Consider the following 16,731-nt stretch of genomic DNA (forward strand, 5'->3'; position numbering starts at 1 on the left):
GCAAATTATGGCAAGGCAGATGTTTGGAGAAACTAATAGATTGGGCTGGTTAGTAAGGTTTGTTATGTAGACTCATTTATCTAGTGCAATCTCTGTATTAAAGATCTACAGCAATCTGGTGATTACTTTCGTCCTTGATAGAGGATCAAGGTAGACACTTTTACAACTTAAGCAAATGAGGAAGGGATGGGTAGTTTGCAGAGAGCTTTTCTTTTATCTACTTCTCAATTACCTTCAACTAAATATAATCCTTAGGCCAAAGTGACATATTTGGAGTAGCCTATAGTTCTACCCTTTAGACGTCCATAAAATAATACCTGTTCTAAAGGACTCACTTGGCACCTGTTCTGGAATTGGTGCTTTACAATGAATTTGTATCCTATTGTATCAGTGAACACTTGGCTTGCAAATGTCAGTGAGCTTCACCCCATTATCTCCAGGGAGTAATTGTTTTAGAAGCAAGTAATTTTGAATAGAGGGCGGTAGATTGGTATAAAAATTAACTTGTCCACATCTGTGGGAAGGAAGTCTTTTTCTTTTTAGTTTGTTTTATTTTACAATTTATAGAAACAAAGAACCTGTAGAACAGACAACTGAGTTGCCATGGGCTTCAGTAAATAGCTACTTTCTTCATGGGGTTTAGTATGAAGACATTATCACAAAGTCAGAATTACTGCTAAATTTCATTTAGAAATTCTGACATGGGTAGGTTTACATTCTGATGGCTATGATTTGTCATATTATATGTAAATTCCCAGTTTCTGGCTAAGCAGTTCACAATTGAATTCTTTGCAGACTCTTGCACTCAAAGAATATTTAGTACGTTAAACTTTTCTTTTTTTTTTTTTTTCTTTTTTCCTTTTTAAAAGATTTTATTTTATTTACTTATTAGACACACACACACACACACAGAGGCAGGAGGTGAAGCAGACTCCATGCAGGGAGCCCGACATGGGACTCGATCCCAGGGTCTCCAGGATCACACCCTGGGCCAAAGGCAGTGCTAAACCTCTGAGCCACTGGGGCTGCCCACGTTAAACTTTTCAAATAATGTGTCCTGAATGTGGAAACTTGTGATAAAAAAGATAAAGATTGTTATTAACTAATTTATAAGTAGACAGAAAATATTTATTTTAAAGTGTCAGTGACTCCATTTAAATTTGTGTAATGAGCCAAGGTATCTAGAAAACAAAAAGAAATTATAATTTTTCACTTTTATTTTTATTTTTTTTTAATTTTTCACTTTTAAATAACATTTATATTAGAGTATAGATGCTTTTAATTACTTTTTCACATGCAATTATAAAATTTGAAGTCATAGTTGAACACACTGCCATATTTAATCAAGTGCTGTTCTCTTTTATGTAAATCATAAAGGAAACTGGGGAGCTATTTGTATTCAGTATAGAGCTAGAATAATTAACTGATTTGATTTATACAAGATTTTAGATTTTATTGTAGCAGGTGCATTTTTCAGGACTGCAAATTCCAAATTACTGTTACCTTACTTTTGTTTTTTTATTCAAGAAATCGAATTGGAACTTTAGCCCAGAATTAAGTTTTTAATGTTTGAGTAGATCGATCTTAACAAAAAAAATTTTTTACAAGGTTTATTATATTTTTCTGTCATAATTTGCTATTTTAAATACCTGAGATTAGGTCCAAAGAGGGTAAGATGGCAAACTGGAAAGATTCTGGGCTTACCTCCTCTCCAGACACACCAAAGCTACAACTACATATAGAATACTCTTTCTCAGAATGACCTAAGGAGTAGCAGAACAGCTATTTCACAGCTAAAGATATAAAGAAAAGGCCACATTGATATAGGTAGGAAGGGGCACAGAGATGTGGTGTAATCAGGAACAACATCCCAGTATGGTAACCCTTAAGCAGGAGGGATTTCACAAATGCGGAAGTCCTTTCTGGAGAGCGAGGAATTTCAAGCCTTTCACTGAACATTCCACTCTGGGGGCCTGCACTGGAAAGATGAGCTCCCAAAAAGCCTGGCAGCAGAGCTTTAACTCCAGAAGAGCCGCTGAGCCATAAGAAACCCAAAACTCTACTCTTAAAAGTAGCCTGTGCACAAATGCATTCACTCCAAGAACACAGAGGCAGGAGTTTGAAAAGTCCCTGGGCCATATGTGAAGGAGGTTTATTCACCAGTTTTAGTGCAAGTGCTGAAGGGGCAGAGATTTGTAGGAACTTTCTCCTGGAACAGCAACACGGGTGGGCGCCATTTTTCTTACTCTCCTACCTAGCTGGTCTGGTGCTGGTAGGTGCCTTTTCTGACATTCTCCATCTACTTTGCTAGCACCACTCAACCCTGCCTCAACATTCCTGCACCCTTAAACTGACTGCCCCAAGCAGATGACTCTCCACAGCAGCTTCTGCTCTACCATGTGTGTCTGGTAGATGACCTCAGCTGGGTCTAGTACCCTTCTTCAAATGGCTTCCACCACATAGCACCCATTGGGGGACCTCCACCAAGACCAGGGACCTCCAAAGTAGCTCCCACCATGCTGTGCCCAGCATGTGGCTATAGCCTGGACCAGCAACCCCCAAACTGGCTTCTGCCCTAAGGGTCAGCCCAACTCACCAGTGTGCCTGTAGCAGCTGCATCTGGTCATTTCAGTCAGGTGTGCTAGGGACAGCCTCACTTGGAGCAGTCAGAGCCCAGTCACAATAGGAAGGCACATACAACCCACACAGAGGATACCCTTGGAGCTCCTAATTTTGGTGACCAGGAGGGACTATGCTTTTGGGCCCCACAGGACATATTCTACATAAGGCCACTCCTTCAAGACAGGAGATGTGGTTGATCTACCGAATGCATAGAAATACAGTCAGGTAGAATGAGGAGAAACAGGAATATGTTCCACATGACAAAAAGATAAAACCCCAGAAAAAGAACTAATGAAACGGATAAGCAAGCTACCTGATAAAGACTTAAAAGTAATGGTCCTAAAAGATGCTCACCACACTCAGGAGGAAATTGGATAAACAACATTGAAAACATCAACAAAGAAAATATTAAAAAAAACAATCAGAGGTGAAGAATATAGTAACTAAAATGAAAAATAGGGATCCCTGGGTGGCTCAGCCGTTTAGCACCTGCCTTTGGCCCAGGGCGTGATCCTGGAGATCCCAGGATCGTTTCCTGCATCAGGCTCCCTGCCTTAAGCCTGATTCTCCTCCCTCTGCCTGTGCCTCTGCCTCTCTCTCTCTGTCTCTCATGAATGAATAAATAAAATCTTTTAAAAAAATAAAATAATAAAATAAAATGAAATGAAAAATATACTAGTGGGAATCAGTAGCAGATTAATGGTGCAGAAAAATAGATCAGTAATCTGGAAGACAGAATGGTAGAAATTACCCAAGCTAAATAACAAAAAGGAAAAAAATTATTAAAAATCAGGATAGTTTAAGGGACCTCTGGGACAACATCAGGCATAATATTTGCATTATAGGGGTCTCAAAAGGAGAAGAGAGAAAGGGGCAGAAAACATTTTTTGAGAAATAATAGCTGAAAACTACTCTAAATCTGGGGAAGGAAACATTCAAGTCCAGGAATCGCAGAGAATTCCAAATGAGATAAACCCAAAGCGATCCATAGGAAGAAACATAATAATTAAATTGTCGAAAATTAAATTGAGCCCGGGTGGCTCAATTAAGTGTCCAACTTTTGATTTTGGTTCAGGTCTTAATCTCAGCATTGTGAGATTGAGCCCCATGTTGATCTCTGTGCTTAGTGGGGAGTCTGCTTGTCTCTCTGCCCCTCCCCCCAAATAAACTGTCAAAAATTAAAGGTCAGAGAGAAATGTAAAACCAGTAAGAGTGGGATCCCTGGGTGGCTCAGCGGTTTGGCGCCTGCCTTTGGCCCAGGGCGCGATCCTGGAGACCCGGAATCGAATCCCACGTCGGGCTCCCGGTGCATGGAGCCTGCTTCTCCCTCTGCCTGTGTCTCTGCCTCTCTCTCTCTCTCTCTCTCTGTGACTATCATAAATAAATAAAAAAAAAATTAAAAAAAAAACCAGTAAGAGTAAATACAAGAGAACCCCCATGAGACCACGAGCTGACTTTTCAGGAGAAACTTTGCAGGCCAAAAGGAGGTAGCATGATTTATTTTGAGTACTATAAGGGGAAAAAAAACTAGGACCAAGAATACTCGACCTGGCAAGGTTATCACTCAGAATAAAAGGAGAGAGAGAGTTTCCCAAAAATCAAGTTAAGGGAGTTCATCACCATCAAACCAGCCTTATAAGAAACATTAAAAAGACTTGTTTAGGTGGAAAAGAAAAGGCTGTGACTAGAAATGTAAGAAAATTATGAAAAAAAAAAATCTGACTAGTAAAAGCAAATATATAGTAAAGGTAGCATGACCACTTGTAATGCTAGTATGAAGATTAAAAGACAAAGTAGTAAAGTCTACTATTTCTGCAATAATTAGTTAAGGGATACTCAGAATAAAAAGTAAAATATGACATCAAAAAATGCAGGGGCAGATGGTAAAAAATGTAACATTTTTAGAATGCATTTGAGCTATGCAACCGCAAACTTAAAATAGACTGCTATATACATAGGGAGGTGTTATATGTGAATCTCATGATGACCACAAACCAAAAACCTATAATAAATACACAAAAAATAAAGGGAAAGGAATGCAAACAGAACAAAGGTTCAGAGTACAGGTTTCCTCTCTGCTTGATTGAATTTATTCCTAGATACTTCATTCCTTCCTAAATGGGATTGTTTCCTTAATTTTTTTTTCCCTGATAGTTCATTACTAGTGCAGATTAAGCACTTACTAGAGGAGGCACTATACATACTCTGTGTATATCATCTTGTTTAATACTTGTGCCCTCTCTGAGGTTCATTTTATCCATATTCTAAAAATGAGGAAACTAAGGCTATGAGAAGTGAAAGAAACTTTCTCAAGATCAGATGGCTAATCTCAGGTGCCAAAACTGAGATGAAGACAGTTTATTGACACACACTCTTATTATCCATCTTATGAGCAGCTTGTAATTGTATATAAAAGGAGTTGATCATGTGGTGGTTGTGGTTGTGGTGCGCAATCTCCTTCAGACTTACCTCAGTCTTACAGATGCACTTTTCCAATTTCCCTTTTTTTCCCTCTTGGGATACATACAAATGATTTTTTCATATCTCTTCAATAATTAATTTCATTTGACCCAGGCAAGATCATTGAATGGTTATATATTTACCAACAGTGAAATGGGCAGCAGAAGAACGATTTTATGAACTGTGTTTTAAAAATAAGTTTTTAATATTGATCATATTTTCACATAATTTAGCTGTATTTTTGGAAGAAAACCTGTATGCCTATTCTTTTTTTCTTTCCTTTTTTTTGTTTTTGTTTTTTTTTTTTTCTTAAGTAGGCTCCACACATAGCGTGGAGCTTCACATGGGACTTGAGCTCACATTCCTGAGATCAAGACCTGAGCTGAGATCAAGAGTTGGACACTTACCTGATTGAGCCACCCAGGTGCCCCTGTGCCTATTCTTTCTTGTAAATATGTCTCTAAATAAACTAAGAAAGAGTTGTTGGAAGATCCTTGAATGTATCATAATAATGAATAAACCTATTAGCTCAGTGATTTCTTTTTAGTAGAATCTGGAGTTTGAGGTAATTAATGGAATATTTTGGGCTAATTTTAGGGGCCATAGAATTCATTTTGATCATTTTTTCTTTTCATATCTAACTTAAATTTATATGGTCTCTATTAGCGTTTATTATTTCAACTAAAAATATGTATGTTATTCTTTGGCCACATTTTAGTTGGCATTGCTAGCACCTTCTTCCAATAATAAAAAAAACACTTCAGTGATTCTTTGACCATAAACCCCTAGTAAATCTGCATGTCCCTTCTTCATTATCCTCTTATCTGGTTGTGCATGATGTAAGGATTACAGCCATTTTAAGTAGATCTCAGAAGGTCATTGCATTTGTGAACAGGTTGCTTCAACAGTGTTAAAGAGCTATGTTACTGTTTTGAAATACTTGGATATTTTGCCTGTTTTTTGTTTTGCTTTGTTTTGTTGTTGTTGTTGTTGTTGTTGTTTTTTAAATAAGAATCCAGTTCTGGCTTTAAAGACCTATTTCCGCAGCTGGAGCCTCTGGTAAGGTCACTAGGTTGGCCCAAAGTGTAGGCCAGGAATTAGAATGTTGGAAGTATGGTGTGCTGCTGTTTATGAACCAGAAAAAGTTATGCCTATAGATTGATGATAAATTCAGTCTTGTTTAGTAAAATATAAATGTTGATATTGATTTATGAATTGCAAGTAGAGTAATTACTACAGCCATTACCTTTAACTTCTTTAAGTGAAAATAGAATTTGTTCCTTTCTCTCTAACCAGAAATTCAGCTGCCAGTAATAATGATATAATATATATAACTTAGCTCGCTTTGGCAAATATTCGATCATGAATTACATGCGGTCTATAACCAAAATATGAACAGATCACATAAGTTTAAAAGGGAAACTGCTAAAGCATGGTTTTCACTGGTGACCATGACATGTGATCATTCTTTTTCTTTTAAATATCTTCTACGTATCTTTCCACATCTCTCCTTCAGCAGAGAAATTATATATTTTAAGGAGATTAATAAACAGTTCTCAAAAGTAAAAAAAATCAAGAGGCAGTTAGTGTGATTTGTGTGTGTTTTTAATTTAGTGTATTGTGTAAGCACCAGGTTAATCAGAAGTACTTACTGAACATATATGCCTAGTACCTAAAAGTATAAAAATAAGAACACAGTTCTACCAAAGCTATTGTCTTTTTGTTTGTTTCAAGGTCAGATTTTTTTTTAAGATTTTATTTATTCATGAGAGACAGAGAGAGAGGCAGAGACATAGGCAGAGGGAGAAGCAGGATACTCAAGGGGAGCCCGATATGGGACACGATCCCGGAACTCCGGGATCACTACCTGAGCCAAAGGCAGACACTCAACCACTGAGCCACCCAGGCGTCCCCAAGGTGAGATTTTTTATATGCAGATCTATTACTTAAAAAAAGGTTTAGAATTTGAGGAAGCTGTTTCTCTGTAGGAACAAGAGGTTTCTCTTTCTTTCATATATTATTATTTTTTAAGGTTTTATTTATTTATTCATGAGAGACACAGAGGGAGAGGCAGAGACACAGGCAGAGGGAGAGGCAGGCTCCCTGTGGGGAGCCCAATGCAAGACTTGATCCCAGAACCCCAGGATCACGACCTGAGCACAAAGGCAGACACTCAACCACTGAGCTACCAGGTGTCCTTCTTTCATATATTATAAATGGAGTAAACACATATCTTATTTTGGAAAAGGAAACAGTAGGACTATCTTAACTTATATATCAGACTCCTATGATGACTCTCCTTATTGTTAAATTTTTAAATACTCCTTTTTAGTAAATTTTATATATGTATTTGAAGCAGATACCCTTGTTTTAAAAAAAATGAAAACTACATGCTCATGTAGATTTTTTGCACATTTTAAAATTAGTTCCAATTCCAAAATAATTTAACCTTTGTAAAGGTTGATTCGTCAGAAGGTTACAATGTAGTATATTTGGTATTTGGTTAAAAAAGAGAAAATATAGGACAGTATGTATACTCTTGTCTGAAAAATTTTACCTGTTTTATATCACAGTCTTTCTTGATGATTTTGCTATAAAATTTTAAAAATTAATTTAGCCCGTTGATTATTTAAAACTATGAACAGTGATTTTGTATAATTTGAGAAATCATATGATGATATAGATGATACAATAAAAGTATTAGAAATAATCTTCCCAAACAATATAGGTGACATTCATTTAAATACATGTACATTCAGGGGCACCTGAGTGCCTGTCAGTTACACATCCTACTCTTGATTTTGACTCGAGTCATGGTCTCAGAGTTAGAGGATCTGTGCTCAGTAGGGAATCTGCTGTGGGATTCTCTCTCCCCTTCTCCTTCCTCCCCTGCTCATGCTCTAGCTCTATCTTGCGCTCTCTCTTTCTTTCTGAAATAAATAAATCTTTAAATAAATAAATATATATACATTCAAATACAGTTATATGAAAGCATGCAATTATATGTTTTTTTCCTTTTTTTTAGTTACCTATATTTTAAATGATTTTTCATATAACAAAATATATTACTAGTCTAGTAAAAACAATTATAAATTTAAAACTTAGGGCACTTGGGTGGATCAGTTGGTTAAGCCTCTGACTTCAGCTCAGATCATGATCATTGGGCTCCCCGCTCAGTGGGGAGTCTGCTTCTCTCTCTCTTTTAAATCTTTTTCAAAAATTTAAAAATTATTAGTATTATGAGTATTTTCCATTTTTTGCTTTTTAAAACAGGTTATAATCTGTCAGTTGTTTATAGTTACTTTTAATAATTACTAAGTAATTCTTTTTAAATGCCAAAGTATAGGGTAACTTCATTGTCACTCTTAGAATCCCCTTACTAGATTTTGTGGATTATTAAGAAGACTATTCTAGGAATAGCCAAGGTAAGAACTTTCCATGAGAACATTCTTCTTTGTAAAATAGAGAAAAGTTAGAATCAGTGTACTTGACCCCAAGTACATGTTGTCAAGGCCTTTTTTTGTTTTCACTTGTGGAAGGTATGGTCATTTCCATGTACTACCCTTCTGCTTCAGAGTAAATTTGATACTATCTTTCTCAAATTCTCAGTTCTTCCATCTGTTGATGTGTAATGTGCACAAAATTCTGTATTCCTGGGCAGCCCGGGTGGCTCAGCGGTTTAGCGCCACCTTCGGTCTAGGGCATGATCCTGGAGACCCGGGATCGAGTCCCACGTCGGGCTTCCTGCATGGAGCCTGCTTCTCCCTCTGCCTGTGTCTCTGCCTCTCTCTCTCTCTCTCTCTCTCTGTGTCTCTCATGAATAAATAAATAAAATCTTTTAAAAAAAATTCTGTATTCCTAGTGTAGGCTTAGTTTATTTACATATTTTACTTTCAAAAGAATTTCACTCTTAAATCTTTTAAATAAAAACTTCTCTTTTAGGTTTCAGGTATAGAGAACATCAGAACAGACATAGGGGGTATGAAGGGAAAATAGACATTAGTTTTAAGTCCTGGGAGCCCTTTGAAAGTTAAGCAAAAGGAATATAATTTTTCTTAAAATTTTGTGGAAGTTAGTGGAATATATTTTTTTATTTATTCAGCTTTTTATGACTATAGTACTTATACAAATGCAGTACAGGTACACATGCTGATTTGACTATCTCTCAATTATCTTGTTGATGAGTAAAAAATTATCTTGTTGATTTCCCCCCTAAATTTGTATTAAAACTACTGAAAAATAGAGTAAGAATCCTTCGCAAGCAGTGGAAGTTTAGAGAACATTGTTATGGTCTTCCTAGGTAATTTGTAATTTATTGGAGGCCAGGGTTCATTTACTTATACCAATATTCATCTTTCATCATAGTTAACATTATTCTGAATTTATATATCCTGGGTTTCAGCAAATGATTCTTATTTATTCATTAAAAATACATTAAATGAGTGCTCAACACGCACCAGCTTTTATTCTGAGTGTTAGAATTTATCAATGAACAAAATACACCATAAGACCTTACATCGAGCATATGTTCTAGCTGGGGGAGGCATCCAACAAATAAAACAAGCAAATTATGTCAGATATTGATAAATATTAGGAAGCAAAGTGAAGCAAGGAAGAGGAGGGATGGAGGAGTATCATCATCAGGTAGGGTGCAGTTCAGATGGTCTGAGAATGTGACATTTGAGTAAAGAGCCGAAGGAGTTGTTGAAATAGCCATGCAGATATCTTTGGGAAGAGTGTTGTAAAGTTTTGAAGCAGAGAAATAGCATGATTCTGTTTAAATTTGTCTTCTGAAGTGATTTTTTTTTATTAGTGAAATTAAATCCCCCCCCTTTTTATGAATTGTCCATCTGTGCTTGTTAATCTTTTGTATTCTCAATGTTTTTTAATTGCATATATTGATTATTTTAACTCTTTATTAAACATCTAACTGGTTATCTCACTACTGTTCTTTATGCCCACTAGGCTATTCTCAACTTAGTGTCGAGAATAATCCTCTAAGATCATATCCGACCCTCCAGTGGTTCACAAATTCACCAAAGTCCTCACAATAACCTACATAATCTAACTCCCATATTTCCTTAGACTTTATCTCCTACTACTGTCTCCTTCACTAACTCCACTTCAGTCACTTTGATCTTTCTTTTCCTTGAGCTTGCTAAGCATGCTTTTGTCTAGAGGCCCCTCTCCTTATTCTGTGCAGAAAATTTTTTCTCTACGATTTGCACCCTTGTCTCATTCAGATCTGTTTTCTCACATCACCCTCACAGTGTGATCTTACATAACCACCCTGAACAGCCCACAATATGCCTCTATCAAAGCCCTATTTAGGGCCATGGTATGCTTCATTTATTCACATCTTTAATATTATTTATAAAGTTTTCTTCATAAAAATCCTTATATCTTAGAGTTTACTTTTAGATATTTGTTTCTTATGGGGAATTGCTATTTCTGTGTTCATGTTTTCTTACATGCATAGAAAAGTATTGATTTTTGTATATGTATTAGGTTATCCCCACAGATTTTTAAACTCAGTTATAATTTGTAAAAGAACTCTGAGTTTTTTGATACATGTTCTGCTCATATGCAAAGAATAACCTTGCTTCTTTTCTAATTTTATACTTTATATCTTATTGGATTGGTTGAGAATTTTTGGATTCATGTTAAATAATAATTGAAGGGTTCTACTTTAGGTTGGGAAGTAGAGGATATGAAAGACCTACACTCCTACTATGTAATTACATGAAATCACCACATAAACAAAATAATCATACTCTTCTTTAAAGCCGTTGCATGTAAAGAAATCTTAGAAAGAGAAACAAAGGAAAAAAAAGATGGGACTCCAGAGGGACAAAATCCTTCCTAGGTGATCAAAGGATGTGGTGTGCTTTCATATCTCAGGCCTGAGGCTGAGATTGGGAGTAAGGCTGACAGAGGAGTGAGCCTACTTGCGACTAGCTTTGCTGTAATGAGGAGAAACCAGCCAAACTTTTGAGAAACCTGTTTCGATTTGAATCTGCAGGAACCCTGAATACAAAGATAATTATTTCTACCCAATTCTCTCTTGTGGAAATCTTGCTGAGACTGGGGGCAAGCTGAAAAGTGAAAAGAGATCTCTTATCTCTTGATTTGCAGTTTTATGGCCTAACAATTTTGAAATCTCAGACAACTGAAGACTCTCAGTCTCAAGGCCTTGTGGTCTGTAGGTGCTATCATTTTATTCAGTCTCATAGTTTTAAAGTCTTGCGGTCATGCAATTTTAAGATCTAAAACAGAGATTGGCAAAATGTTTTATGGTTTTTGTTTTTTTAAGAAAGGCAGATAGTAAATATTTCAGACTTTGTGGACCATATATCTATTTATCGCAATTACTCAGTTCTGCCACTGTAACACACTAACAGCCATAAACTGTATGTAAGTAAATGGTGTGGCTATGTTTTAATAAAATGTTATTTATATAAACATGCATACAGCCTTTAAGCTGGAGCTATGGACCTCTAATTTCAAAAACTAGCAGTTTCTGGGTTCTTCTAAATAGAAATCTGAACTCAATTTTCAAAGCATTTGAACCAAAGACAAACTTAGTCTAACCAAAGCTGTAGTCAAGCTCCTCTCCAGACTCTGGGGTAATCAGTGATATCAGCCCCATGGAAGTTAGAGACTGGGCATTTCCTATTTTCATCATTCCTTTGTGCAGATGCTAGGAAGCCAGGAAGAAATCCTTTAATACTCCTTTTGGTGCAGTTCTGCTGTTGATGAATTCTCTGAACTTTGGTTTGTCCAAAAGATTCTTCATTTTGCCTCCCCTCCTTTTTTTTGGAAGAATATTTTCATAGGGTATAGAATATGAGATTAACATTCTTTTTTTATTTCAACACTTTTTCCCCAAGGGAGTCTTCTGGTTCCCTTGTTTCTGAAGGAAAATCGTTGCTTATCTTAGTTAACTTGTTTGTAATGTGTTTTGCTCCCCTCTGTTGCTGCCTTAAAATTTTTCTATTAGCAATTTGATTGTGACTTGCCTTGGTTTGGTTTTCTTTGAATTTTTCTTGCGCAGAGTTTATTGAATCCTGGGATTTGTGGAATTACAGTTTTCATCAAATTTAGGGATTTTTCAGCTGTTATTACTTTTAAGTATTTTCTGGCATCCCTTTGTGGGATCCCATGTGTGTTGTACTGTTTGATATTATAGTTTACTAAGATTCTAGTAATTTTTCACCTTTTTTCTCTCCTTATGCTTCCATTTGGATAGCATTGCTATTGCTTGGTGTTCAAATTCACTTATCTTCCCTCTTTAGATTTTAATCTGCTATTAAATTTTCCAGTGAATTTTATTTCAAATATTGTATTCTTTATCTCTAGTAGTTCCAGTTGGTACTTCTTTATAGATTCCATTTCTTTCTTCAATGTAGTCATAGTTTTCCTTAAATTCTTAAAGTATTTTTATAGATATTTTAAAGCCTTGTCTGCTATTTCTTTTCTTTTTTTTTTTTTTCTTGTCTGCTATATCTATAGCTTTTTGTATTGACTAATTTTTATTTTGGTTTTGGATTACTTTTTCCTGTTTGCTTCATATGTTTTTGGATGCTAGACATTATAAATGTTAAAGCTAAGTGGTTTCTCCCTTTAAAAGAAGTTTATTTTCTTTTGATAGGCAGTTAAATTACTTGTGAATCAGCTTGACATTTTGAAGGATTTTTTTTTTTATATAGCTTTGCTGGGACAAGTCTGGAGTAGCCTTTATTCTAGAGTTAGTTTTTCCCCTTCTAATTAAATGTGATCCTTTGAGTCTGTGAATATTCCCAGCATTCAGTAAGGTACCTCCACTCTGGCTGGTCAAAACTTAGGTATAAAAACAAACAAACAAACAAAAAACTTAGGTATATCCAAGCCCAGCCTCAATGAATTTCACCTGTCATACATAGCTTACTCTTCTGCCAAAGGTCAACAAGAGTCCTGTGCAGTTTTGGAGCTCTTTCTTTGTATAACTCTTTCCTCTCCAGTACTCTGCCCGGCAAATTTAAGCTATCTTAATCTCCCAGAACTACAGCTTTTTTCTGTTTAATTTAGTGAAATCTCACTGCTTAGGTTCCTCATAACCTTGTCAATGTCCGGAAAGTGACTGCAGGCAAAAAGCCCAGCAATGGAAGGACTCACCTTGTTTGCTTTTCTAAATCTTTAGTTCCTTGGGGGTGGGGGGGGAGCACATATAAAATGTAACTATAGTTGGAGCTTATCTGTAATTTTTTATTGTACCTTCTGATGAATGAAGAGAAAAAGATATTCATGTTTTCATGGTGCCCCTATTCCTTATCACATTGTAAATTCTATCTCATCTGTCATTTATTGACTTGTGTTATTTATAACATCTTTCTCATATTCTTTTTCATTTATTTAATAAGTATTGACTGTGTAGGTAATTACTCTATCGACAGGATGAATCAGACATGGATCCTGCTATTAGGATGATTACAGTGTAGCCAGGAATAAAATAAGATAAAAACAGAGAGGCAAACCATAAGAGACTCTTAACTGAGAACAAACTCTGAGGGTTGCTAGAGGAAAGGTGAGTGGGAGGATAGGGTAATTGGGTGATGGACATAAAGGAGGGCACTTGATGTAATGAGCACTGGGTGTTCTATGCAACTGATGAATCACTAAATTCTCCTCTTGAAACTAATAATGTACTACATGTTAACTAACATGAATTTTTCAAAAACGAATCTTTAAATCCAAGCTAGAGATTGAAAATTATGAAAAACTAGTATAGATAAAAGTGGTATAGGAAGCCAAAAAGAAATGTCTCAGTTTATTATTTTACATGTTGGATTTAAGCAGCCTACTTAATGGGAAATTGCAAACATTTTTTTTCTAATTTTGAGGCCTTTTTTTTTTTTAAGATTTTATTTATTTATTCATGAGAGAGGCAGAGACATAGGCAGAGGGAGAAGTAGGCTCCATGCAGGGAACCCGATGTGGGACTCCATCCCGGGACCCCAGGATCCCTGAGTCAAAGGCAGTCGCTCAACTGCTGAGCCACCCAGGCGTCCCTTGAAGCCACTTTTTTTTTTTTAAGATTTTATTTATTTATTCATGAGAATACACAGAGAAGAGAGAGAGAGAGGCAGAGACAAAAGCAGAAGGAGAAGCAGGCTCCATACAGGGAGCCTGACGTGGGACTTGATCCCGGGTCTCCAGGATCATGCCTTGGGCTGTAAGTGGCACTATAAACCACTGAGCCACCAGGGCTGCCCTGAAGCCACTTTTATATTAATTTTAATTTCATTTTCATGCCACTTTATTTCAGAGAGAGTGTGAGCAGGGGTGAGAGAGGGACAGATGGAGAGGGAGAGAGAATCTTAAGCAGGCTGCATGCCCAGCAGGAAGCCCACCTCTAGGCTAGATCTCATGACCCTGAGATCATGAACTGAGCCCAAATCAAGAGTCTGACATTTAACCAACTAAGCCACCCAGGTGCCCCAATTTTCATGCCATTTTAGATACAATGTATTTGTTTTTCAGTTTTGTTTTAGGTAATATTTTTAGCAATTGGATTCGAAAATCAAAATATATCCTTGTAAGTTATATGATCAGGATGAACTAATTGCCCAGAAGAAAAGTCTGAGGTTTTATAATCTTATTTGGTTTGACTCTCAGTGGAGGAATCAGACATCATTGATCTGGAGAAACGCTATTGGTTGCTAAAGGCTCAATCCCGGACTGGTCGATTTGATTTAGAGACGTTTGGCCCATTGGTTTCACCACCCATTCGTCCATCTCTAAGTGAAGGTAGGAATCCTCTATTTTCTACAAATGTTCTTTGGTAAACACACCTGAAGCCACCCTTATTTTTAATCAATATATCTTAAGTCTAAAAGACTATAGTGTTATAAATTTGCAAGCATCTTGCAAATAGCATAATAGAAAAAAACTAAAAGAGGAATTAAGATTGTAGTCTTGAGCTTCCTATTCTACCTATGTAACCTTGCATAAGTCAGGTTAGGTCCCTGCACCTGAATATCCTCAAATATAAAAGGAGTTTGATCAAGTTAGTCATTGTATTACAATGAAGTTTCTTAGCCACTGGTGCAGGGATTAGGGTGATGACCACCACATGGGTAGAGTTCTAGGTTCCACACATAACCACGTCTTCCTCTCCTTATGTGCCTTTACTTTTTTTCTTCTACATAAAAAGGTTCTAGTGCTGTATCCTTCTTCCTACCAAAAAGAGATTAGGAAACTATTGGACTGGACCATCTCTGAGATCCTTGCTAGCTCTAAACTTTTCATTACTCTTTTTTTTTTTTTTTTTAATTAGGAATACAAAGAATAATTGAGGGTGATATAAAAGTCGTATTTGGAATCTGAATATTTGGGTTCTGTTTTTTATTCTGACCTTTTTAAAACTTTTTTTACATTTGGTAAATCATTTAACCCCTCCTGAGCTTTAGTTTTCTACTCTTTAAACTGAGGAATTATATTCTTAAAATATACAGTCTATATTCATCAGATTCCGAGGGTACTTCAGAAATACTTATTGGGAGAGCCAGAACAGATAGGGCTCTGGGCTTTTCCACCTACTTCACCAGTGCAATTGTGATTCTACCTTTTTAGAATTGGATATTGAGAAATAATTAGATTTGAAAACAAAATTATTCCATTTATATATTTTGTAAAAAAGTTTAAAAACCACAGGATTATAAATTCTCTTTCATTTCTGATTTTAAATATTTATTTATAAAACATAAACTACTACAAAGAAGACTGTAGTCCAGAATATCTTTTGTTTGTAATAATAAGTTGTGTTATTTTTCTTTGCTTAATGAAAGCGTTATGGGAGCTTACGTTACATCATGTTATATCTGGGAGTATACAGCTCAGCTTTTATCCTTCAGTTTTCCTTTTTCTTCTCCATCTTTCTAAGTAAGGATAATTCCTGATTTTTCAGTTTTTAATTTTTTACATACTATTGTCATTTTTAGCTGTTAGAACTGATAGAAGGTAGGGACAAACAGACAAATACAACCAAACACTAATGATTATAATGTATTTTCTGTGAGGATCTTAAGTTTTAGCTATACCAGGAGAAAAATACTTCCTGAGACTGTGGGAACTATTGATAAAACTTTTTTTTTTTTTTTAATTTGACCAGTTTATGGGGAGTCATGCCTTCTTTTATAAACATGATATTATTAACATTAGGAGACTTGACAGCTGTGATTTATGGTGTTTTTTTTCCTATTTCACAGGTTTGTTTAATGCTTTTGATGAAAATCGTGACAATCACATAGATTTTAAGGAGATATCTTGTGGGTTATCAGCCTGTTGCAGGGGACCCCTGGCTGAAAGGCAAAAATGTAAGTATGTTAAATTGTGTTAAACATTTAATTTAAACAATTAAAAGTTTACAAATTGTATATACAGAGAAAAATTTAGCATTCATCCATGTAAAATTATCTGTGTATTAAGGCTTGAATTTTTATCATGTTGTCAGGTTGGCAAAGAGCAATCTCGTGTTGAGGTTTTGCTGAGGTCAGTCTAAGGATTCAATCTTCTCTTTGTGATTAATAATGGAATTGATTTTCCTGATGAATTTGCAGTTCATGATAAGTGCACTACATCAGTCACAATATATTTGACAGTGTTAAGCAT

The 16,731-nt window shown here is 35.9% G+C and overlaps 1 protein-coding gene across 2 annotated transcripts in view; it reads left to right on the top strand.

The window, feature by feature from the left end:
- Positions 1-16,731, top strand: part of USP32 (ubiquitin specific peptidase 32) — a 217,917-nt gene that overhangs the window by 127,718 nt on the left and 73,468 nt on the right. For both annotated transcript variants that reach the window (XM_038547992.1, XM_038547993.1), the window contains exons 6-7: positions 14,737-14,868; positions 16,329-16,436. In XM_038547992.1, coding sequence (XP_038403920.1) covers positions 14,737-14,868; positions 16,329-16,436 — 240 coding nt within the window. The remainder of the gene's footprint in view (positions 1-14,736; positions 14,869-16,328; positions 16,437-16,731) is intronic.

Source organism: Canis lupus, chromosome 9 (genome assembly GCF_011100685.1).
Source record: "Canis lupus familiaris isolate Mischka breed German Shepherd chromosome 9, alternate assembly UU_Cfam_GSD_1.0, whole genome shotgun sequence".
NCBI classification, from domain to species: Eukaryota; Metazoa; Chordata; class Mammalia; order Carnivora; family Canidae; genus Canis; species Canis lupus.